The sequence below is a fragment of the Furipterus horrens genome, unplaced genomic scaffold (assembly GCF_987537825.1).
Source record: "Furipterus horrens unplaced genomic scaffold, mFurHor1.1.pri manual_scaffold_6, whole genome shotgun sequence".
Lineage (NCBI taxonomy): Eukaryota > Metazoa > Chordata > Mammalia > Chiroptera > Furipteridae > Furipterus > Furipterus horrens.
In genome coordinates this window covers 50,658,925-50,685,473 of record NW_028327176.1, presented here as the reverse complement: position 1 = coordinate 50,685,473, position 26,549 = coordinate 50,658,925, and the positions used below count along the sequence as shown (strand labels likewise).

The window sequence follows — 26,549 nt, the reverse complement described above, 5'->3', positions numbered from 1 at the left end:
TGGTATTCGGACAAGTGAGATATTATCAGTGTAAGAAAGTAATATGGAGATGGTCATTCTGTTAGGTGAAAGTTCACATAGGAGTCTTGGTTAGAGCTACACTTGGACTTAACAGTTACAAGTTTACTAATTAAAGAGATGCTAGACATTCCAGATAGAGAATTCAAACAAAAAATACTGAGGCAGTGGAGGATGCTGTCCTGGCATTCAGTTCAATGTGGGCCCCAGGCTACGATGTGCCTTGTATGCCAAATTAGGTTGGGGTTTTATCTGGTAGGTGGTTGAGAGCTAGAGAATTATAAGCAGGGGAACAACATTTTTAGATTTGCTACTAGTTTATGAAACATCTATTAATCATCTACTATGTACAAAGTACTGTGCTAGCCCTGAGAATTCCAAGAGAAGAAGCTCTTCTTGCCATTTTAATTTTCTTGATGACTCATTTTTTCAAGTACCCCACCTAGAAAACAATGTAGAATGTTGTCCTAACATTTCACAATATTCAAGGTCCTTAAACTGTTGAATGATAACAATAAAGTATCATAAAGCATATATGGTATACATTATGTAAAAATACTTGGCAAAGTATTATATAGTATATCATAAAGTATTGTGATAACATAAAAGTATATTTTCTACCAGGGCTGAAAAGAGTGGCTCCCCCTTTGCCTTAGCCTATTAAGTGGAGAGATTAACATTTCATAGATAATAGTACATTGTGATAAATCTAATAATAGAGGAACTGGCTCAATGTGTACCATAATATGAAAGCCTGGGGTTGATTGTCAGGGAAAGAGATGTCACAGAAGAGGCATTATTGTAACAATCTTAGACTCCTTTTATCAAGTAGAAGAATGGGGCAAGAAATTGCAGTCAGAGTGAATAGCGTGCATAACCCTTCTGAATGTAAAGCAGCAAAAATGTACAAGTTCTGAAAGCTTGGTGGTAGAGGAAGAGAGAGCATTAGGAGATGGAGTTGGCCAGGGCAGGGTAGAATTCAGATTATAGAGGGTCGAGAAGTGGCATACGTTGTTGGTGGGAGTATAAAATTATATAAACACTTTGGAGAAAGGTCTGGCAATGTCTTATAAAATTAAATATACAACTGCCCAGTGGCCCAGCACTTACACTCTTAACATATAAGGTATTTACCCAAGAGAAATTAAACCATATGATACAAAAAATACTTGTACAAGAATACATATAGAACTTTCTCTATAATAGCTCAAGTTTGAAATAACCCAAATGTCTGTCTGTAAGAGAAAGGTTAGACAGGTTTATTCCAATAGTGAAATACTAATCAGTAATAAAAGTAGCAAACTATCCTATTCATGCAACAGTATAAACTATTATGATGAGTAAAAGATCCTTACACAAAATTACATGTACTGTATGATTCCATTCATGTGAAGTTCTAAAGCTGGAAAAACTAGTAATAGACAAAAAAAAAATCAAAACAGTAGTTGCCTCTAGTGGGGATATGAAGATGGGATTATATGGAAAGGAGCATGACGGAATTTTGTGTGTGATGAAATGGCTTTATATCTTGATAAGTGTGTGTATTTATCACAACTCATCCATGATAAGTACACAGAACAATATACAGTTGATGTATTGTAGAATTGTACACCTGAAACCTACATAATTTTATTAACCAATGTCACACCAATAAATTCAATTTAAAAATCTTATCCAATAATACACTTAAGATTTGTACATTTCACTATAAATAGAATTTATTTTATTTCCACCCTACCCTCCAAAAGACCTGTGAACTCTGAACACTAAAGATAAGATGGGCTCAAGTACTCGGCGTAGAGTGCACTAAGATCTGTAACTTACTTGGAAATGCATAAAAAATAAGATGAGTTGATGTTTACATAGATGGATGATAAATGTGTGATAAAACAAGTATGACAGATGTTAACAGTTGCAAACTAGGTGGTAGATATATGGGAGTTTACACTATGATCTTTTCAATGTTACTGTGTGTTAGGAATTTTTCATAACAAAGTGGGGAAAAATATAAAGGTTCTTATGCACTGCTGTGTTAAGGAATTTGGTCTTTATTCTGGCTTTGGGGAACTAATGAATGCTTTTAAGAGGAGCTGTTAGATATGAATTTTAGGAAAGAAAGGATCCAAGGTGTGGAAAGTTAGGAATCTATCTTAGTTCTCCTAAGAAAAGAGGAGAGTATGAAGAGGCATCAAGGATGGAGTAGAGGGGATGGATTCTGGAGAGGTTTAGGGGATAGAATTGTTCAGACTCGGTGGAATCACCTTGGGTGATGGCAGGAGTTGGGATGGGGAAGAGATTGTGAATTGGTGCTCAGTACTGGCCGAGGGACCATGACCTAGGGGTTAGTGGATGAAGATGAGGGTAGTACAGATAGATATCCTGAACCTCATAGGAAAGGCTTTCACATGAAGTTATGTTGGAATGCTCTGGAATTAACAGTTGGGAGCTGAGAAAATGTCATCCTGCATTCCAGAGAATTCATCTCCTCTGGTAAGTAGGAGGGTTGAAACAGATTAGGATGACCTGTTTAAAGCAGTTGTGTCTGGAGACCAGTTCTGACAGAACCTAAAGAGTATGTGATGAACTTCTGATGTCAGTGCATACCTTAGTAGGACAGAAGACCAGCTTTTAACTCAAATCATGACACTAGTAAATGCTTTTTGGAACAGGATGCTCTTTCTGGAACACAGCTAGTTAACCTGATCTTAATACAAAAGCAGTAAGTGCAGAAAATGAAGTAAACTTTGAAGCATGAAGTTAAAGTGGAATGCTCTGGAATTAAAAGTTGAGAGCTGAGAGAATGCCATCCAAGCTTTGTCTTTGTTGAAACCCCAATTCTCTTTTGGGGAATGTGGACCAGTAACACACATCAAGTCTTGGTGGAAATGATTAGAACCAGAGCTTGGGTGTCTGCGGTGGGGTGCTGACGTATCTGGGCATGGATGCTGTGCCCTCTGGCTGACCTCAGCTGCTCTATTTGTGTGCAAACCACTTAGAAGATTGCTGGCACCAGTGGCTTAGAGGACTGAGATAGTTCATGCCCAAGAGACTCTCCATCCTTCAGGTGAGGGGTTGATACAGAGTTGAGCATGGCAGTGTTTGATCTGCTTTCCTTCTCAACTGAAGAGTGTTTTTATTTCTAGCTCAAGTGTTATTTTTAAAAGAAGGGATTGCACATAGAACAAGTGTCACTCTGTGATGGCACAGAGATTTCTGTAAAGCTCTCCATAAAGCTGCCCCTTGCACATATTGCCCCAGGAGAGCATCCAGTGGTTTCCAGTCTCACACTGCTCTCAGCTGTGCTGGGTTTTTTTCTAGAGGGGCCTTTTCTCTAAATGTGTCCCTTCTGTCCCATGCTAGATTCTAATCTTCTGAAAGGCTGGAACTATAGAATGCTTTTTTGTTTTTGTTTTTTGTTTTTGTTTGTTTGTTCGTTTTGGGGGGGAGCTATTTTTTTACAGTACTAGGTAAACACAGTGTGTAACAAACACTTGATTACTTCTAATGTAGTAGGCACCCTGCTGGATGACAGAGGCCACAGTGAGTTGGTCACTGTCCTTGCCCTTGTGCAGTTTATAGGGTTCATAGAAATAAAGCATCAAACCAGGAATTATCCACCTAAATATTTTGTATACTCTGGATAGGCCCTGAAGGAAGAGTATAGGGTGCTGTGGATAACAAGGGACATAACCTAATCAGAAGAAGAGAGTTGGGGAGCCTTCCATAAAGGGAAGACTTGGCTATGGAAGGAACATTTAGCTTGAAGCCTGAAGGAGTAGGAGATGGTCCAGCCAAGAAAGAGGTGAATAGGACAAAGGGAGAAGCATGCACAGAAAGGAATCTAAGCAACATTAAGGAAGAAAGAAGGTGACTATGGCTGGAACAGAATGAGCAGTGAAAGGCTGTTGTGCTTGAATGAGGCTGGAGAGAGAGATCACACCCTGTCATGCAGGGCCTTGCTTGACATCATCCGCATTTGGTGTTTTATTCTGGGTAGGCAGCCACTGAGGAGTTTCAAACATGTGAATGATATTCAATTTCTGTTTTTAAAAGATCACCCTGGTATCATCGTCGTCGGCAGCCGTCCGTCTCGAGAGACGATGGTGTAGCTTCTTAAGAGTCTATCTGCACCGCCGAGAATGGCTGTGCAGTCCGACTCGGGAGTGACACGGTATCTGTCTCCTCCCGTGTTGAATCGACATCTTGCGATGACGCTGGAGTGTCCTCTCCAGTGAAGCTGAAGCTACAGAGCCTGGGCAGGGTGATATGGAGGGTCTGCTGTTGCCCATGCAGCAGACCCCGCCTCTCTTCGCAGCTGAAGGATCCAAGGGAAAGACGGAGTCAATACAGCTTGGCTTCAGGTGCGCCGCAGGAGTTGCCGGTGTTGACTACAACGTCAAACCGCCTTAGGGACTCCGGCTCCGGATTTTCTGTCGGGGTTTACTCCCTTAGCCTTTCCCCTGAAGAGGTATGCCGCAAGGCAGCGGAGGTTTTTTGGAATCAGAGTTTTCCTTCTCTGATGTGCCCTGACTGGAAGATCGAACCAGCGACACTTAGCTCGCAGGCCGACGCTCAATCCACTGAGCCAAACCAGCCAGCACCCTGGTATAGAGAATAGAAAATGCCTTAGTCTGACGTGAGGAAGCTAGTTAGTGGATTTCAGTGAACAAAGAATATGGCCCTGCTGATGTCTCTGACCATTTCTCTATACACTTGCCAGATAGTTATCCCCATGGTAACAGTACAGGAAAGGTGGGCTAGGTAGCTCTGGGAAATGCCCTCTTTTGGTGGGTGTTAGCTGTCGACAGGTCAGGCCCAATATGCAGTGATTCTGTAGGCAGTAATTCACAAGCTTCTGGTGTGTGTGTGGGCCAACCAGATTTCTTAAAGCTCTAACCTTTTATTCCAGGTAGGCAGGTGACTTCCCTGGAAATAAAAATATAAGTATAAATATAAATAAATAAATATATAAATATATATATGTGGCTACTCTTGTCAAATCCTTTGACCTAGAGATGCTCCCCAATTGTTGCAGTCCTGGTAAGGAAGAACCAATTGCAAGCCACCCCATGTACAAGCTGAGCTGTGGCCTTGATTGGGTTCTGTTGATGTTTCTGTACCACTGCCGGAGTTTGCCGGTCTCTGACTTGTGCCCGCAGCTCCTGATGGGGAGAGAGGGAGTCGAATACCTCAAGTCATCCCCCATCTGGGTGTTCTTTCTGCCCGGGGAAAGAGCTGCTTTAACATGTTCTCCAGAAGGAGCTGGCACATGGTGATTTTTAATTTGAGGCAAGCAAGGAGAGATGAATGTTAAAATAACAAACCTCAAGTTCCCACTGTGACAAATGCTTCAGATTGACCTTTTCTCCTATGAAATCTTTGCTTTGCTCCTGGCATCTGTTCTGAAGTTGTGAAAATTTTTTTTCTTCTGAAACTTTTGGCAAAGTCTCTTCAATTTGAATACATTGTAGGAGGGTGTTTGTAAGCCTCTTGGTTGTTACTCTCTGTGGTAGTTTACAGACACTGCAGGCAGTACACCCAAGTTCTCACTATACAGAGAAGACACTCTTCCACCCGGTCAGCTAGAGAGGTAAAACGTTGGTCAGTCTCCCTTGCCTATTACTGTGTCTTTTCTCTTACCTCCCCTAGTAGTAGAGCTGTTCCTGCATGGTGTGCTGCTGAAGGGAGGGAGTGGCAGCAGGAGGGAGTGGACCAAGGTAAAGGCCAGGAATGGCACACCTGGGTCCTCGCCCTGGTCCTGCAACTACGTGGCAGAATGAGGGAGTCTGCTTAGGTTTACCTCTGTGCCTCAGCTTCCTAGTAGAGTGGAGATTGTAATACATGCCCTGCTTATTTCACAAGGTTCCCATAAAGATTGGAGCAGAGCTGCTGTCTAGTACAGTCCTAGCCTAGGAATAGGTTTTCCTTAACTTGCATGGGGTGTAAAGAGACTTTTTAAAAGTTTGTTGCCTGGGTTTAAAAACCAGGAGATTTTACCTAAAAATCCAGCTTCTCCTAGAAATAAAAAAACTTGGCAACCTTCAGCCTACATTCCACCATGGCCACAATTGACTAAAGTTGAGAAATGGAGCCCCATGAACTGGGGCGTGCACTTTCTGGTTTGTACAGTAACTATGGCTCCCTAAATAGTGAGTCTGTGTCACCAGACTTGCTGTGTACATTTTGTTATATCATACAGTACCTGGACTGTTCCCTCCTTTAGATGATCTGTCTGGCCCCTATAGGCATATGGGTTTGTGCCCTTGATCTCAAGAAGATATTCCAGTTTTAGAACTTTATAAGTCGGTATCATACAAAGGATTTTTTGGGGGGTGGGAGCGGAGGTAAAGAGGGAGCACCTATATTCATCACATATCTTCTATGTGCTAAGTGCTTTGCCTATCACGTAGTCCTTCACAAAAGCTGTGAGATAGATTTCAGTGGCTCTTTGTTGTGAGAGGACAGGGTCTCAAAGAGATTGTGGCTTGCTGGAGCCAGGGTTTGTACCTACCCTGTTACACTCTACAGGAATGCTACATGGTCTCAATGTAAAGTGGATGTAGTACCCAGCCCTCCCTTTCCAGAAACATCCTGTACACATTTATATCTGCAGGAGGCATATAGGTAAGGGGTGTTTTCATGACTTGCAGTGGTGTAGTCCTTTAAAAAAAAACTTTTATATAGAGCCACAGAATATTCTTGGATTACATTTTTATTCTTCTTTAAAGCAGAGTTGTCACTCCCTTTTTTTCCTAGCATCTTTTTCAGAATTAATATCAAACAGGTAAAAGGAAGCTGTGTGTAGAGCCCTACCCTTACGTGGAGTCACTTTTTCTTCATGGGGCCACTGAAGTACATATTTCCTGTAATCTTGGGGCTCTAAGGAACCAAGTTTTAAAACCACTAATTTAGTTTTAATTTCTGCAGTTGAGGAAATCAGGGCCAAAAGGATCTAGTACTTGTCCAGTGTTGTCCTTTCTTTTCAGTCTTCTAGATAAATTTCAGTTTAACTGGGTTCTCCATCAGAATGCAATTTTATTTTATGCTCATTTCTCCTTAGGTAATTCAAAGGGAAACTGCATTAAGTAAACAGCATTCATTGGGTTAAACCTTATTCTAAAAGAGAAAGTTTGTAGGGTGGAGAAGTGGAAAGCTGGAGCAAAATATGGATCTGGGTAAGATTTTCTCATTTTAGTGCCTAGAATCTAGGCCTGATTTAAAAATATCCACCAAAACTTCTTTGGCAGCAAATTCAGAAACCCTGCCTCAGCACCACGATGGGCTTCTTTATCTCATGGTCTAATCATTCTCATTGTCTGCCCAGCTGCTCCGTTCACATCACCACTCAGAACATCAGTGTGGTGGTTTTCTTCCCTTCCCACTCATCTTCCTTCATCCCTCCCTTTTCCTTGCTAAATGGAAGTACCTGACATCTTGATTCATTTGGAACTGCCCCTGGGTCTGGTACCATTTAGCATGATTCAGTATTTGAGACCAAGCCAGGAGAGGTACTACACTTAGTTCTTCAGAAGTCCCATTGCTGCCCTGGCCAGGTGGTTCAGTAGGTTGGAGCGTTGTCCCATGCACCAAAAAGGTTGCAAGTTCCATCTCTGATCAGAGTACATACCTAGGTTGTAGTTGTGATCCCAGGTTGGGGTGCATACAGGAGGCAGCCAATCAATGTTTGTCTTTTACAGCGTGTTTGTCTTTTACAGCAATATTTCTCTCTCTCTCTCTCTCTCTCTCTCTCTCTCTCTCTCTCTCTGTCCTCTTTCCTCTCTCTCTAAAATCAATAAACATATCCCCAGGTAAGGAAAGGAAGGGAGGGAGAAAGGGAGAGAGGAAGCCCATTGCTGATATTGAATATCGTGATCAGGCTACTGAGGAGGTTTTGTTTAAAAAGTTTCAGTCATGATAATGATGTTGATGACCATGATCTTTTGCTGATGTCAGAGTTGAAAGAGATTTTAGAGATTATATAATCTTTCCTCTCTGTATTGCAAATTCTCACTTACCTTCTCTCAGGAGAGAAAGAAGCACTTCTGTCATCTTTGCATTATAGGTAGAAGTCCAAGTTATCTCAGTAATTTCATTGGTGACTCCATGATCCTATGCTTAATTACTAAAGCCTTTTATCACAAAAATTGTGGGAGCAGCTAATCCTTGGAGTTTAAATGATGAAGGCTCTATAAGGAAATGCAGATTAAAGCCACAAAGAAATATCAGCACACACTTACTAGAATGGCTAAAATAAAAAGATTGACAATACCAAGTGTTGATCAGGATTTGGAACAACCCAAAGTCTCACGTGTGGCAGTTGGGTGTATGAAATGGTACAACCAATGTGGTGATGAACTGGTAAGCAGTTTCTTATAAAGCTGAATACACACCATATGATCCAGCTATTCCATTCCTAAGTATTTACCTAAGAGAAATAAATACCTGTGTCCACCAAAAGGACTTCTATATGGACATTTTAGTTGCAATATGACCAAAAGCTAGAAATAATTTTAATGTCCTTCAACAGGTGAATGGATAAATTAATTGTGGAAAATCTATGTGATGGAATACTAATCTGAGTTTAAAAAACCAAAATACTGACACATGACAATAAAGATGAATTTCGGAAATATTACGCTGAATGACAGAAGCCAGACATGGGAGTACATACTGTATGGTTCCATTTATTCTTGAACAAGCAAAATTAGTCTGTAGAACAGAAAGCAGGTCAGAAGTTAAATGAGATGGTGTGAGAAGGAGGGGGTAGATGCCTACAAAGAGGCATAGGAACTGCTTGCAGTGATGGATTGATTCTGGGGATGGTTGCAAGAGTGTATACAGTTGTGGAAATGCATCAAACTGTATACTTAAAAGGGGGCATTGTATTATATATGAAGTTGATTTTGAAAGATGAGGGATCTAGTATGAGCTCTACCACTAACAAACTAGCTCTATGTTCTTGTGAAAGGAGCTTAATCTCTACAACTCTTTCCTATTGGGAAAATGGGGACAATAGGTAGTTCACCTACCCCATTTAGTTATTGTGGAAATATAAATGAAATCATTTATTTTGAAATGCTTTGAGAAAGTATAAAGCCATATACAAATGCTGGTTGAGGGTTGGAAGGAATATTTCATAAACTCTTCTCCAGGGAAAAATAGCTAGAACTGTAATAACCAATATATGAGCTAATATATATTCTGAATTTTACTTACGAGTCACCTTTTAACTTTGTGTAACACTGGCTATGTCGCTTCCCCTTTCTGGCCATCAGTAAAATGACTGGGTTAGACTAATTAGAGGTAGAAAACGGTAGGCACAAAGACTTTCTAAGGCCTCCCAGATATGTTTTCTTGAGCCTCTACAGTGTGTTGACCTGTCCAGGACTCCTGTAAAATGTGCCTTGTTGCCAGTGTTTAAATCTGAAGATTGCAGATAAAGCTTTGGGTTTCAAGTTTATCTTTAGAAGTGATTAGATCTAACAAAACTGGGTCCATATTCCTACATGAGAGCAAGTACTTGGAATTGCGTAGTAGCTGTTCCTTTACATGGACTGTATGCTGTAGTTTCCCACAGTCTCTGCCCCTCTCTGTAGTCTTTTCTATTCTCTGTTGTAACATGAAAAGGAAAGTTAATTCATTGAGTGCCCTTGATATGTTAGGCACTAATCTAGGACATGAGTATACGGAAGGGAACCAAACAGACAAAATCTCTGTCATAGGGCGTAGTAAGTACACATTCACATCGATCAAAAATTAGGAGAAAGTTAGACCAAGAATGCTGTGTATTTTAGGGAAAGTGAGAGAAAACATGTTTCTTTGTGGAAGTAAAAAAAAAAAAAAAAATTCCTATATATCTAATAGGCAAAAGTGTGTGTGTACCATAGTTATCTTGCCTATTTTACTTGCCTACTTCACATAATGGCTCAGGTCCTTTTTCCCGTTGTGATTCAGTAAATTCGTGGATTATCCAAAAAATGCACTTAAGTAAAATAATGGAGATTATAATATACTGTTTCTAAAAATGTCAGGAGACAGAGGGACTGGCACAAGCTCTACTGAATGTTAGCTTTTCTTACCTCTGTTCAAACCATCCCCACCTCAGCTTTAACTTTTTTCATTTAGTCAACTCTTGGATTGCAACTCAGTCTGAAATGAGCATCCCTATTGACAGTCTTAGCACTGCCTTTTGTAATGGCCTGAACCCTGTTTAACTGTGGCTGAGAGTCTCACTGCTCTGATCCATGTGATGGAACTGTACTGAAGAAGTATCTTGAGTGGTGCTATCTCCCCTCTGCCTTCTAGTAATTTATATCTGTTTGGTCAACTACATAGTAATAATGGCTAACATTTTAATATTGATAGTCCTATCAGGCTTCAGTTTTAATCTTATGGTCAGTGAACCCTGATTTAAATGCTTCTCACCTGCAAATAAGCTCTTGTATGTGCATAAAGCTTAATTAACATGATTCTGTCTATATTAGGCATAGTAGTGGTTCATTGCTCTGCCGTTACATTTGTGGTGGTCATGGGTTCTGAGGACCTGGGCTGGCTCTTCTCAGCCTAGATTGGGTGGTAGGCGTCTGACTCATTTCTTCAGTCCTGGCTAGAAGGGTCATCTTGCTACCCGGTAAAGAAAACTACACTGCTCCCATCTGGTGGCAGTTATCTCAGATTGCTGCATTACCAACTTCCTTCTCAAAGGACAGCCTTGTCCTTCAGCAATGCCATGCATCACAGAACTGTAGGAAATTACCATTTCCAGCTTTTCTTCTCCCAACTTTTGTTCTCCAGCCCTGTCAGGCGTATTGCAGTTTTCTTTAAGAAAATGAAGTGGGAAGAACATTTTTTTTGATAATTAGAGAGTGACACTCTTCCAGGTTTTGCCCATAATTAGCCATGGGACTCCTAAGCCTCACTAGGTTTCTCTGCCCATAAAGCAAAATGCTTGGACTTAATGTTCTCTAGAAGTGCTATTGGCACAAAGTCTGTAGTTCTCTGTATTTTTTCAAAACTCAAAATATATATGAAATGAAAACCCACTTTTATCACAAAACAAATGAATATACATTGAAATTTTATAATTTATACTATCATTTTCCCTAGTTCTACTTTATTATAAGACACGTCATGAATTTGATAGCTCTTTTTTTGGAACAAAAAGACAAATGGCACTTCATTAAGTGTACATATTTATTACAAGAAAATTTCATATATCCTAAAAATTAAGTAAAAAAATTTACATCCTAGAATGAGATTGTGTGTGTGGTAAGACTTTGTGAGTGTATGTGGGGGTTTAGAAAATTTGTTTTTAGTAAATACTCAAAATTCTAGAATTACAATTAACAATTGAGGAGTATAAGTATACTTTAAAGCAGGGGTCCCCAGCCCCTGGGATGCAGACCTGTATGGTCTGTGGCCTATTAGGAACTGGGCCACACAGCAGGAGGTGAGCAGCTGGCAAGCGAGTGAACAGGTCCCAGGTACCAAAAAGGGTGGGGACTGCTGCTTTAAAGTATTACAAGACAATGGAAAGTGTTGTTGAGATACAAAGATTAAGGAAATGACAGCTGAAATTAAAGATTTATTCAGGTGATCACTTCATCAGTTATATAAATGTCTAATCATGGGGTTTACACTTGAAACTAATGTAGGATTGTATGTCAACTGTAATTGAGAAATAAAAAATATTTAGAAATAAAATAAAAAATAAAAATGATATGGTAAATTTCAGTGTTTATCTGAATGCTGAAGAACATAGTGACAGGAAATATACAGACATGTCTCCAGTAAATCATTATCAAAATATACTTGGAACATTTGAGCCCATTAAAAAATTTTGGCATAGAATTATGTATGTAACTTATGAGAACATGCAACAGTGCTTTATGATTAATGCTCTCTTTGGTTTTCAGGAACAGAAACTTACTCAAGTTGACTTAAAAAGAAATAATTATTGTAAAGGTACAATAGGAGGTGCTGTGAACATCAACAGACAGGTGCTGAAGTGCTGCTGGGCCTCAGGAACTAGACTGGCAGTCAAGACCCAAGTCATATCTAAGGCCTGAGATATCTATAACCACTGCTGGTTGCTCTCTATCAATTTTGCATATGGCTGCTAGCCCCAGTAGAGTGCCATAACCTCAGCTCAAGTTCCCGAACTGATGTCTTCTCTGCATTCACCTTCATCCCATTAGTGATCACTTCTGTGCAAAATATAACCCAGTGATTCTTTTTTTTTTTTGCTACACAGGCTCAATGCACAGGATAATTCAAGTTAAATTATGAAGCTACACAAGCAGGCAGATGGACTAAGCATCCAATATAAGTGCTGCTTATTCGAAAGCCTTCAACTTGGACAGCTTTGCAACACCTTATCCAACTATAATCCCTATTAACAATTGCACTGAACACCTAATACAGTGTTTGAGGATGGAGGTCAAGGTTAGGAGTTTTAAGGATTTGTAAAACACTAAGGTGTAACAAATTCTAAGTATTTAATAAGACTGCCTCAGTTAGTAATTATTGCCTTAAAGGGAAAAATAATGCTGAGCCTCACAGGATCGTAGTTAGAATTAACTAAGATCCTGAAGTGCCTAGGATAGTAGTTGGAATGTACTTAGTTTTTTTCCTTTCATCTGTTTGTTCATCTGTTCATTTGTAGATTCTTTGGAAGATAATTACTGTTGTTCCTTTTTCCTGAAATTGGGTTTTAGAAACAATTTCTTCGATTTCCACCACCCGACAGCATAAGTACCACCTATGAGTTCATAAGCAATACCTATGAGTCCCAAGAATCTAAGAATGCCTTCTAAGCCAGGCCGGCCTTAGGGCTAGCTGACAGTGGCATCAACACCATCAGCAGTGACAACAGCCAGCATAGTCATCTGCCTGACTTTTTGAACATGACTCAGAAGAGCTTGTATGTTTGTTTTTCTCACAGGTGGATTTGCTATCGTGTTTCTGGTGAGGACAAGCAGTGGAATGAAATGTGCCTTGAAACGCATGTTTGTCAACAATGAGCACGATCTCCAGGTGTGCAAGAGAGAAATCCAGATAATGGTAAGTCTGTCCCTCAGACTTGGGACTGCTTATTTAAAATGGGGTGGAGGGGGTGGAGGAGGTAGAGGTGGAGGTGGGGGCGGGGAGAGACTGCCTTCTTATAAGAAAGGCAAGAGGGGCTTGTTCCCTTTCCTGAGGTGCAGAGAGGCTTCTGCACAAGATGTGAGTGAACAGCATTCGGGTGTAGGATGCTGCTCTTGCCTTGGTCACCCTCAGTTGGAGGGTTGAAGAGAAAGGAGTTTATTGAGAGAATGGATGTATTTTTAGGTCAGAAAAATAGTTTTGGGTATTTGGAAAGTTTATTTCACAACATGGTTGCCAGAATTAACTGTGGAATTTAATCTGGAAACCCCAGCTTTTCCACAAGCCTCTTCTTCTAGTCTTGTCTTCTAGCAGTTACCAATCCCAGCTTTCAACCCAGTTGAGCTTGTCAGTATTCTGTGAACACAGTTTTATTTGGTACATATAGTTCTTTCTGCCTGCAATGCTTTCCCCTCTTACTTTATGATGTCATTTATAAAACTCTAAATACATGCAAAAGTGATCTTTGGTAATAGAAATCATATCTGGCTGTAGGAAATTGCTTAGAAAAGGGCATGTGGAAACTTTCTGGACTATGGAAATGTTTCATGTCTTGTTTTGGATAGTGGTCTATATAATTGTTAGAACTCAGTTGAGTACCTTAAGATCTGTGCATTTTATTATATGTTAATTATATCTTATATCTTAAAAACTTACTCAGTTTTCAAGATATGTATTTATAATGTTTAAATAAAGAGTTTCTATCTGTTAGAGGTATTATGGTGAAACATACATGGGTAAAATAATATGTTTTAAAGTTAATCAGGGGATTTAGAAGAGAAACAAGATTGGAATGAATTATGATCAAGGCAGAGTGTGGGTATATGTATGTTTATTGGAGTTGTCTCTTACTTTCACTTCTGTTTAACATTATACCTAAAAAGTTTTGAATAGTCTTTTAATCCATTTTATTTCCACAGTACTTTTGTTAATGTCAGTTACATTATTTATTTTGTTATTTTATAAATAATTCTGCTATCAGAAAGTAAGTTATTTAAGATCAGAAACTTTATATTCCAATGCACTGCTTGAGATAGAGTAAATACTTAATAAACTTTGGATGAAATGAACATATGAGTAATGGTAATAGCAAATGCATATGTTTATCAAGAGATGATGATTCATTTGTACTCTAGATTTTAATGTTTTTGTGAAGAGGTCCAAAAAATGGATGAGGGTGGCATTGTAGGGATTCCACCAGACTTTGCTTGTCCCTGCCCATCCTTTGTGGGTTTGCCCTTTCTGTGGCTATTTAGAGTTAACTAGTTGTAAGTAGTTGAGCTACTGAAAGAACTCAGAATTTTAGGGAGTCTGGTATAGTATCAGGAAGCTGAAACTATTTGGGAAGGAACTGTTGGTAGAAATAAGTGTTGCTGTCATTATTGCAAAACAAACAAAACCCTAAAGCAGATACACATACACTCAGGATCATGTGGATCTGTCCAGAAGGCACCAGTGTTCTCCCACTGCTCTGCCACACAGCTCCAAATGACTGTGCTCACTGTATTTCCCTTTACCCACCAGTGGGTTTTCTGAATTCTTCTTATTACTCCTTCTCCCACCTCGTTCCTTTCTTGCTCAACTCTCACACTTCTGCTATTTCCTCTGCCTGGTATGCCCTTCTCATTCCTTTTCAGTTAGGAAAGTAATTCCATCCTTGAACTTTCTCCCACTCATTCATAAATATGTTTGAGGGCTTACCTTGTGCTAGGCAGGCAACAGAGTAGAGAAACTAAGAAGACACCTGCCCCTTAGGAGCTCACAAATTAACGGACCTGATTAGTAATTAAATTATGTGGGTTTGCCCTGGCCAAGTGGCTCAGTTGGTTGGAGCATCATCTCATACACCAAAAGGTTGAGGGTTCAATCTCTGATCAGGGCATATACTAAATTGCAGGTTTGATCTCTGGCCAGGGCACAGAAGAGAGACAACCAATGAATGTTTCTTTCTCACATCAATGTCTCTCTCTCTCTCTCTCTCTCTCTCTCTCTCTCTGTCTCTCTCTCTCTGTCAAATCAATAGTCATATCCTTGGGTGAGAATTAAAAAAAACTATGTGGGTTCAAGTTCTGGTCCAGCCATAGATTAGCTGTAAGAGTTTTGTTTTTAATTTCCTTTATATTTTTTAGCAACTTAAATACTCAAATGGCTGAACTCAACTTGTTATAAAAAAACATGAAGCAATTACTCAAGGACCTTTCCTATGCCATTTCAATGTTCCAAGGCAACCACTTTTAGTTGAGTCATTTGATATATTTTTAACTAACATGCTGATATCGCTAATTCTTGATTTTTTTTTCCATTTTAGGCATTACATACTATGGAGAGTAAAATTTTAGCTCTTTCATCCTTTGCATGTCCTCTTCCCCCAATACTTGCATTGTTCTCATCTTTATTCTTCCAAAATAGCAGAAAATGTTGGCAATATATTAGTAATATTAGTATTAGTTTTATTTTGCTGAGTCTCCTAGTGGACTATAATTACTATTCCTTTCCTATATAACTCTCTTTTCCCTGGAATTAATAATTGGTGTTTTGGGGAGTTTTGGTCTTTGTTTTTCGCATATTTTTCAGCAATTTAATCCAAAACTCTTCCCAAGTTGTGTAAGTCATTATTTTAATACTTTTAAACACATTTACTTTTCTATTTATTTTAGTGTCTTCAAGAGATCTCTCTGTCTTCTGACTGGATGGAATCTGGATTGGTTGCTCTCTAGGTCTAATTAACAGTGTTATATAGGAATCCCCCCCCCCTTTTTTTAGGGATTCCCTTTGCCTCTCTTTTTTGTTAGATTTATTGACTCTTTTTTTGACTTCCTCATTTTTCTGCATTGATTGATATGATCATGTTATTATTATTTTTTTTTTAGCCTTAATCATGGTAGATTATAGTGATTCATTTTCAAATATTGAACCAGCCTTGCATCTCAGCAATAATTCCGACTTGGTCATGGTCTATAACTATTTTTATATATTGTTGATTTCTTTTTTTAAAATATATTTTATTGATTATGCTGTTACAGTTTTCCCAATTTCTTTTCCTTCTGCTCCCCTCCACCCTGTGACCCCCTCCCTCCAGTTGTCCCCCCCTTTTAGTCCATGTCCATTGGTTGTGCATATAGTTCTTCTCAACATCTTCCCATCTACTCCTTTCCTCCTACTATACTTCTTAATTCCTGTACCATCTCCCTCCCTTTTTCCCTTTCACCCTCCCCACGGACCTCCCCCTAGTATGTTCCCCGTACCTATAATTCTTTTCCCACTCTTGTTGCCTACTTAGTTCGCCTTTGTTTTGATTCCCTAGCTTCTGTTGTTGGTTGTTGTGATACGGTTTTCATTTTAATGTTCATAGTTTTGATCCTTCTTCTAAACCAGTCCCTTTGACATCTCATGTAACAGTGGTTTGGATCTAATGAACTCCTTCAGTTTTACTTTGTCCTGGAAGCACTTTCTCTGCCCTTCTATTCTGAATAACAGTTTCGCTGGATAGAGTATTTGTGGTTGTAGGTTTTTGATTTTCATTACTTTGAATATTTCTTGCCAGTCCCTTCTTGCCTGCAGAGTTTCTTTTGAGAAATCAGCTGATAATCTAATTGGGACCCCTTTGTACATAATTCTTTTCTTTTTTGCTGCTTTTAAGATTCTCTCTTTATCTTTAATTTTTGACATTTTGATTATAATGTGTCTTGGTGTGGTTCTCCCTGGGTCCAGTTTTTCTGGAACTCTCTGTGCTTCCTGGACCTGTAAGTCTATTTCCTTCCCCAAGTTAGGGAAGTTCTGCTTCATTATTTTTTCACATAATTTTTCTATTTCTAGTTCTTCTTCTTCGCCCTCTGGCAATCCTATAATTCGAATGTTCGTTCGCTTATAGCTGTCCCAGAGGTTTCTGAGCCTCTCCTCGTGTTCCTCCCTTTTTGTTTCCTCTTTCTGTACTGGTTGACTGTTCCTTCCCTATGTTCTGGTTTGTTGATTTGATCTCTGGTTTTCATTTCCTCATCACTTGTCTTGTATGTGTTTTTGTTCGTTTCAGTGTGCTGGCTTTCATTCCTCCTCATCTTGTTTCAAATCTTTTGTTAATTCTGTAAGCCACCTTATGACTATAGCTCTGAACTGAGCCTTAGAAAGATTTATTTGCTCATCAGTTAGGTCCCTCATCTGCTGCCTGGTGAGCTGCGTCACCGGGATTTCAATCATGGTCTGTTTCATCCTGACAGTTTTCTGTTTACTTTTGTTTCCTGGGCGGGCTCTAGGGGGCAGTGCCCCGTGCATTCGTCACTACCCAGCGACCGGTGACCTTTTTCACCGCTCTCTGGCGCTTTGTGTGGGGGCGGGGGTCCAAGATGGATTCCTGTCGTTACTTTCCCCTGAGAGACAGAGAGGCTCCTTTCCCACCGCCTCACCGTCCAAGGTAATGGGGTGGCCGCTTTCCCCAGCGTTGGAATCGCGAGCTGCCGGGTCTCGACTGCAGCTGGGATTGCTCCCCTGGCATTTCTCGCAGTCCCGCTGCTATCCCCGCTGCTGCCATGGACAGCCCAGCCTGACCTTTCTGTCCTGATTCTGATTTCACCCCTCCTACCCGTCCAGATGAGCACCGCTGGTATACAGCTTCATACGTTGGGCTTCCATGTAGTTTTATTTTCTGGAATTTCTTGTTATCTTTGGTTTTGAGGTAGTTGTATTTCCATTCAGTTGTGGAGGGAGACAGAGCATGTCAGTCTAAGCCTCCATCTTGGCCGAAAGTTCTACCTATTGTTGATTTCTATATGCTAATATTTTGGTAAGGATTTTTGCATTTACAGTCATGAAGGATAATGTTCTCTCTCTCTCTCTCTCTCTCTCTATATATATATATATATATATATACACACACACACACTTTTTTTTTTACTGCTTTTCTGGTTTTGTTATCAGGGTAATTCTGGCTTCATAGCACAGATTGGGAAATGTTCCCTACTTATCTCTTACCTGGAAGAGATTTTGTAGAATAGATATTCATTCTTTTAGCATTTGGTGGAATTCTCCAGTGAAACCATCTGAGCTGCAGGATTTCTTTTTTGGGACTTGTTAAATTTAGTTTCCTTAATAATTATAGGTTATTCAGATTACCTGTTTCATATTAGGTAAGTTGTGTAGTTTGCATTTTGGAGGAATTGGTCCATTTCTTTAATTTGTCAAATTTATTCATGTTGAGTTAGTTGTTAGTAACTCTATAATAATAATTCTTATTATCCTTTGATCTGTGCAGGGTTTATGGTATAGCTTCTGTGTTATTCCTGATATAATTAATTTGTATCTTCTTTCTTTTTTCTTTGTCAGAAGTTTGCCAATTTTATTAATGTTTTCAAAGAGATCTGTTTGTTTCATTGATTTTCTCTACTTATCCATTTTCAATTCCATTGATAGTGGTTCTTATACTTAGTTCTTTCTGCTTCCTTTGGGTTCACTTTGCTCTTCTTTTCCTAGGTACTTGAGATGGAACTTTTGAATATTGATTTGAGACTTCCTATTTTTTATTACATACATTTAGTGTTATAACTTTTCCTTTCAACACTGCTTTATTTTAATATATGTATTTTATTTTCCATTCTGCTATAACTTCTTTTATTTTAATTTCCCTTGAGACTTCCTATTGACCCATGGATTACTTGAAAGTATCTTGTTTAGTTTCCAGTTATTGAGCAATTTTTCCCTTATGTTTTAGTTACTGATATCTAGTTTGATTCCATGGTGGTTGGAGAACACACTTTATGTGATTTTACTTCTTGTAAATGAATTGAAGTTTGTTTTATGACACAAGATATATCCTCTCTTGATATATGTTTTGTGGGCACTTGAATATATATTCTGTTGTTAGGTGAAGTATTTGATAAATACTCATTAGATCCTGTCCATTCATGGTGTTGTATTCTTCTGTATCCTTGCTGATTTTTGTCTAGTTGTTCTGTCGCTTGTTGAGAGGAGTTGTTGAAATCTCCAAATATAATTGGTGTTTGTCTCTTTCAGTTCTGTCAGTTTCTGCTTCACGTGTTTTGTAGCTCTGTTGTTTGGTGCATATACATTTAGGATGGTTATATGTTCTTAATGGATTGACCCTTTTGTCATTACACAGTGTTCTTCTCTGTCCCTGGTAATTTTCTTTATTCTGAAGTCTATCTTTATAAATAAAGCTACTCCTGTTTTATTGGGATTCAAGTTTGCATGGTATATATTTTTTGATCCTTTTATAATACTTTCAATCTGCCTATATTGTTTTATTTTTGAGTGACTTATAGTCAGCAAATAGATGGATTGTACTTTTAAATCCACTCTGCCCATGTCTGTCTTATAATTGGTATATTTAGACCATTTACATTTAATGTAGTTATTTGTTCATCCTAATAAGTTAGCTCTTAAATCTCCTATTTTATTTTTTTCCTTTTTGTTCTGTTTTCCTTTCTTGTCTTCTTGTGGTTATTTGGACTTTTTTTAGAATTCAGTTTGAATTTGTAGTGTTTTGAATGTATCTCTTTGTATGATTATTTTAAAAATAGACTTGAGTCCTGGCTGGTGTGACTCAGTGGATTGAGCACTGGCCTGTGAACTGAAGGATTGCGGGTTCGATTCCCAGTCAGGGTACATACCTGGGTTGCGGGCCAAGTCCCCGGTTGGGGGTGTGCAAGAGGCAACCGATCGATGATCTCTCATACATTGATGTTTCTCTCCCTCTCTTCCTCCCATTCCCTCTCTAAAAATAAATTTTAAAAAATCTTTTAAAAAATAGACTCTTATTTTCTAGAGCAGTTTTAGGTTCATAGCAAATTGAATGGAAAGTACAGAGAGTCCCCATGTACCCCATAACCCCCACATGCCTAGCCTGTCCTACTATCAACATCAGCACTAGAGTGATACATTTGTTACAATCAGCGAAGCTATATTGACACATCATTATCACCTGGAGTCCATAATTTACATTAGGCTTCACTTTGGTGCTGTACATTCTGTAGGTTGGGACAAATGTATAATGATATATATCTACCATTGTAGTATTGTAAGGAATTGTTTTACTGCCCTAAACATCACTTGTGCTCTGCCTGTTCATCCCTCCTTCCCAGCAATCCCTGGCAACCATTAATTTTTTTTTTTGTATTGCTGTCATAATTTTGCCCTTTTCTGAACTTCATGTAGTTGAAATTATTAAGTATGACTCTGTATTTTAGCCTTTTCAGATTGGCTTCTTTCACTTAATAATATGCATTTAAGGTTTTCCATGTCTTTTCATGGCTTGATAGCTCATTTCTTTTTAGAGCTGAAGAATATTTTTTTGTATAGATGTATTACAGTTTATTTATCTATTCATCTAGTGAAGGATATCTTGGTTGCTTCTAAGTTTTAGCAGTTACGAATAAAGCAGCTATAAACATCTGTGTGCAGGCTTTTGTGTGTATGTAGTTTTCAACTTATTTGGATGTGTCATAAATTTTCAACTGAGCAATTGTTATTTCAATTTTTAAGATTTCTTTCTATGTTTCTAAGCCAAAACTTAACTTTTTTATTTTAATTTTACTCTTAAGTTTTAAAAATAATTTTATTATAGTCAAAAATTCTTAACTTACAATTTACCATTTTAACCATTTTTAAGTGTACAGTATTATATAGCAGATCTCTAGAACTTATCCATCTAGAGTAACTGAAACTTTGTATCTGCTGAATAACAACTCCCCATTTTCCCCTCCCTTCAGCTCCTGGCAACCACCATTCTGCTTTCTGTTTCTGTGAGTTTGGCTACTCTGTACATTCATATAAGTGGAATCATATAGTATTTGTCCTTCTATTCACTTATAATATCCTTAGGGTTCATCTAGGTTGTTGAATATGACATGATTTGTTTTTAAGGTTGAGTCATATTCCATTTTCTTTAGCCATTATCTGTTATTGGACACTGGCTATTGTGAATAATGTTGCAATGGACATGGGTGTGTAAATATCTCTTTGAGATCCTGTTTTTAATTCTTTTGGATATATACAAGTAGTGGAATTGCTGGATAATGTAATTTTTGAGGAACCTCTATATTATTTTCCATACTGGCTGTGCTATTTTACATTCCTACCAACAGTGCACAAAAGTTCCAATATCTCTGCATTCTCTCCAGGACTTATTTTCTGTTTGTTTGTTTTTTCTAACAGTGGCCATCCTCACAAGAATGAAGTGATACCTCATTGTGATTCTGATATGCATTTCCGTGATGCTTAGTAATGTTGAGCATCTTTTCATCTGCTTACCGGCTACTTCTTTGTACAACTTTTAAGTAGTTATTCTAATTAATATAATATATAGAATGCACATAATTTATTGGTATTATTCATTATTTTACTAATTCAAGTGAAGTATAGAAATCTTACCTACTCGTCCCTCCCTCAGCCTCCCCGTTTATGATATATTTATCTTTATTATTTCTTTTACAATTATTTAGGGCCACATCAGACAGCATTGTATTTATCCATATTTTTTTCTTACTGTGTTTGTTCTTCCTGGTCTGGCAAGATTTCCTTCTACTGTATTTCCTTTTTGTTTAGAGAACTTTCTTCAGCCATTCTTCTAGGGTAGGTCTGCTGTTTATAAATTTAATTAGTTTCCTTTAATCTGAGAATGTCTTGATTTCTCTTCATTCCTAAAATATATTTTTGCTGAGCATAGGATTCTAGATCAACAGTTCTTTTCTTTCAACACTTAAAAATGTTGTGCGACGTCCTTCTGGTATCTCGTTCTGATGAGTTATTGACTGTTATTCAAATTGTTTGGCCTCATATAGATAATGTATCATTTTCCTCTGCTTCTATTTTTGCTTGTCTTTATTTTCGGAAGTTTGGTTATGATGAATCTTGGTGTAGATTCTTTGGGTTTATCCTGTTTGGGATTATCTCAGTGGCTTGAGTTTGTAGGTTTATGTTTACCTTCCCAAGTTGGCAAGTTTTCAGCTACTATATCTTCAGGTACTTTTTCAGTCCCTCCCCCTCTCTGTTTTTCTTCTGGAAACTCTGATCACATGAATTTTAGATCTCTTGTTATAGTTGTGCAGTCCCCTGAGGCTCTGTTCTTTGTTTTTTTAATAGATTTTATTCTTTAGACATTTTAGATTTACAGAAAAGTTGATATGATAGTACAGAGAGTTCCATATGCCCCACATCTAATTTTCCCTATTATTAACATCTTATATTAGTATGGTACATTGACCACAATTTAGTGACCCAGTTTTGTTACATTATTATTAACTGATGTTCATAGTTTATTCGTATTTTCTTTGTTTTTATCTAACATTTCTTTCTTTTTCAGGGTCCCATCTATGATACCACATTACAGTTTATTTTCATGTTTCCTTTGGCTCTTCCTCATTGTGACATTTTCTCAGACTTTCCTTGTTTTTGTTAACTGTTAGTTTTGGGGTATACTGCTCATTATTTTGTAGGATGTCATCTATTTGAATTCATCTTGTATTTTTCATGATTAGAATGGGGTTATCATTTTGGAGGAAAACAACAGAGCTAAAGTGCCATTTTTATCACATGATATCATGGTTACATAGGATAATCATGATTTTCCCTGTTGATACTGACTTTGATCACCTGGTTGAGGTACTGTTTGTCAGGATTCATCACTGCAAAATTACTTTCCCCCTCTCTTCTTCGTTTTCTTTTTTTTTAAAAGAAAGTCATAGTTAGCCAACTTAAGGAGTAGGGATTTATATTTACCATTCTTTTTTTTAAAGTATTTTTTATTGATTATGCTATTACAGTTGTCCCAATTTCTTTTTCCCTTTGCTCCTCTCCGCCAAGTACCTCTCTCCCTCCAGCAATCCCACCTCCCCTTGGTTCATGTCCATGGGTTATGCATATAAATTCTTTGGCTTCACCCTTTCCTATACTATTCTTTTTTATTTTTTAATTTTTATATATATATATATATATATATATATTTTAGATTATTTATTTATTTATTTATTTTTAGAGAGAGGGGAAAGGAGAAAGAGAGGGAGAGAAACATCACTGTGTGGTTGCCTCCACACACCCCCAACTGGGGACCTGATGTGCAACCTAGTCATGTGCCCTGACTGGGAATCGAACCAGCGACACTTGGTTTGCAGGCCAACGCTCATATACTATTATTAATTTCCTCCTGTCTATTTTGTTCCTACCAATTATACTTCTTAATCCCTGCACCATTTTCCCATTTCTTCCCCTTCCCCCTGTCAGCTGATAACCCTCCAGATGATCCACATTCCTATGATTCTGTTCCTGTTCTGCTTGTGTGCTTAGTTTTTGTTTTTTGTTTTTAATTTCTTAGAGTCTGTTGTTGATAGTTGTGAGTTTGTTGTCCTTTTAGTTTTCATAGTTTCAATCTTCGTTTTCTTATTAAGTCCCTTTACCATTTCATATAATAGTAGCTTGGTGATGATGAACTCCTTTAGTTTTACTTTGTTTGAAAAGCACTTTATCTGCCCTTCCATTCTAAATGATAGCTTTGCTGGATAGAGTAATCTTGGTTGTAGGTGTTTGCTTTTCATCACTTTGAATACTTCTTGCCAGTCTCTTCTTGCCTGCAAAGTTTCATTTGAGAAATCAGCTCATAGTCTTATAGGAACTCCTTTATAGGTAACTCTTCTCTTGCTGCTTTTAAGATTCTCTTTTTATCTTTAACCTTTGGCATTTTAATTATGATGTATCTTGGTGTGGCCCTGGCTGGTTTAGCTCAGTGGATTGAGCGTCGGCCTGCGAGCTAAGTGTCGCTGGTTCGATCTTCCAGTCAGGGTACATCAGAGAAGGAAAACTCTGACTCCAAAAAAAAAAAACCTCCGCTGCCTTGCGGCATACCTCTTCAGGGGAAAGGCTAAGGGAGTAAACCCCGACAGAAAATCTGGAGCCGGAGTCCCTAAGGCGGTTTGACGTTGTAGTCAACACCGGCAACTCCTGCGGCGCACCTGAAGCCAAGCTGTATTGACTCCGTCTTTCCCTTGGACCCTTCAGCTGCGAAGAGAGGGGGGGTCTGCTGCATGGGCAACAGCAGACCCTCCATATTACCCTGCCCAGGCTCTGTAGCTTCAGCGTCATCACAAGATGTCGATTCAACACGGGAGGAGACAGATACCATGTCACTCCCGAGTCGGACTGCACAGCCATTCTCGGCGGTGCAGATAGACTCTTAAGAAGCTACACCATCGTCTCTCGAGACAGACGGCTGCCAACAACATCTTGGTGTGGTCCTCTTTGGGTCTAGTTTGTTTGAGACTCTCTATGCTTCCTGGACTTGTATGTATACTTCCTTTGCCAAATTTGGGAAGTTTTCTTCATTATTTTTTCCCTTAAGTTTTCAATTTCTTGCTCTTCCTCTGCTCCTTCTGGCACCACTGTGATTCAGATGTTGGTACATTTAAAGTTGTCCCAGAGGATCCTAAGTCTCTCCTCGCTTTTTTCAATTCTTGTTTCCTCATTCTGCACTGGTTGACTGTTTATTTCTTCCTTATGTTCCAAATCATTCATTTAAACCCCAGTTTCCTTCCCTTGACCACTGGTTTTGTGTGGATTTTCCTTTATTTCATTTAGCATAATTTTCACATCTTTTCTTATGCTTTTGCCCTACTCAAGCATATCTGTCAAGTCTGTGAGCATCATTATCACCAGGTTTTGAACTCTGCATGTTAGGTTGGCTATCTCCTCATTGCTTAGTTCTCCACTGGAACCTTGATCTGTTCCCTCTTTTGGGCTGTACTGTATCTCCTCAACTTGACAGGCTACTTTGTTTGCCTCTGTGTCTTTGGTAGAGCTGTCGCACCTGTTGTGTTGTAAGGGGGCGGAGCCTTAGGTATTCGTCAGTGCAGAGTGACCTGTTTCACTGCATTGTGGCACTGTATGTGGGGGGAGGGGTCGGAGAGGGAACATCCACTTGCTTAGCACTCACCCCTTTTCCGGGCACTTCTCTCGCTTCTTGTATGGGACTAGCACCTCTCCAGCTGTTGCCCTGGTCATTGTTCCCAGAGTGGGTGGGTCCGTGGACCTTCTAGGACCATGGGGGCCCTTTAAACAAGTGGACTCTACTGAGAGATTGGCAGTTTCTTGCTCTGCCCCAACGCCTGCTGGTTTTCACAGTCAGAAGCAATGAGGCTTTATTTTCCCTGGCTCTGGGACTGTGAGCTGTGTGGTCTGGTCTGGTCTGGGGCTGGGAGTGCTCCTCAGGTGTCCCTCCTGACTTTTTAAAATGTGTGATTGTGCTTTCTGCCATTGCTGCCGTCGCTGCCACACCACATCCTCTCCACCCGAGCCCCACCCCTCCTACCTGTCTGGATGTATATTTTTTCTTTATATCTTTGTTCATTGGACTTCCATGTAGCTCAATTTTCTGGTACTTCTGATTGTCTCCAGTTTTAGGTAGTTGTATTCCTTCTTAGTTGTGCCTCCACCTTGGCCAGAAACCTACGTTTCCTATTCTTGAAGGTGGTGTTTCTATATAAGTCATTTATAAATCATTTGGAATTCTGCAAAAGCAATCTGTCTCTTTTTACTTATATAAGTATGGACTCATGCATATTTGTTTTGTTCCCTTTTTTAAAAAGTCTATTAGCTATTTTTTGTTTATATTGGATAATTCGTATTGTTTTATATTTCAGTTCTCTGACTCCACTGACCCTTTCATACTGTTGTTAATCCTGTCCACATGCCTTTTGCTTTGATTATTGTATTTTTCAGTTCTAAAATTTCTACTTGCTTCATCTTTAGGTTTTCAGTATTTTTGATGAAACTTCCTATTTCTTTGCTGAGGTTTTCTATTTGTTTATTTGTTTCAAACATATTTGTAAGTGCTGGTTTAAGCACTTTTTCCATAACTGCTTTAAAGTCATAGCTTGATAATTCTATCATCTGTCATCTCAGTATTGTCATCTATTGATTTTTTTGTTCCATTTAATTTGAGATCTTCCTAGTTCTTACTTTGCTAAACTTCTGTTTTAACTTGTTTCTGCTCTGGCATTAGATTTTATGGGTTAAGGGGTTGGTTGTTCCTTGTTACTACTAAATGGGGATAGAAGTTCAGGGTTCCCACTGGGTCTCTGTTGACTGCCTGGGGGGTGTTCCTCATTACTATTTGATTGGGGTGGAAGTTCCAGTTCCCCAGTAGGCTTCCACTGATACTTCCTAGCTGGGAAGGTAGGATTACCTGGCTGTTGCTCTTCATGTGGCCTTCACTGACATCAGGAGTTTGAAAGTTGGCCTTGTTACAGATCAGTGATTGTCAAAGTCCTGACTCTCCACTTGGCCTCCTCTGACACCATCCCAGTGGGAGATTGAAGAGCACTTCCTTACCGCCTACAGAGATTAAGGTCCTAACTCCCTACTCAGTCTTTTGTAACACTAGGAACCCTAGA

General features: G+C 38.9%; 1 protein-coding gene across 7 annotated transcripts in view; it reads left to right on the top strand.

The window, feature by feature from the left end:
• The window catches only part of AAK1 (AP2 associated kinase 1), a 179,402-nt gene that overhangs the window by 67,933 nt on the left and 84,920 nt on the right, over positions 1 to 26,549 (top strand). For all 7 annotated transcript variants that reach the window (XM_090281465.1, XM_090281462.1, XM_090281464.1 and 4 more), the window contains exon 2: positions 12,962 to 13,080. In XM_090281465.1, the coding sequence (XP_090137591.1) occupies positions 12,962 to 13,080 (119 nt within the window). The remainder of the gene's footprint in view (positions 1 to 12,961; positions 13,081 to 26,549) is intronic.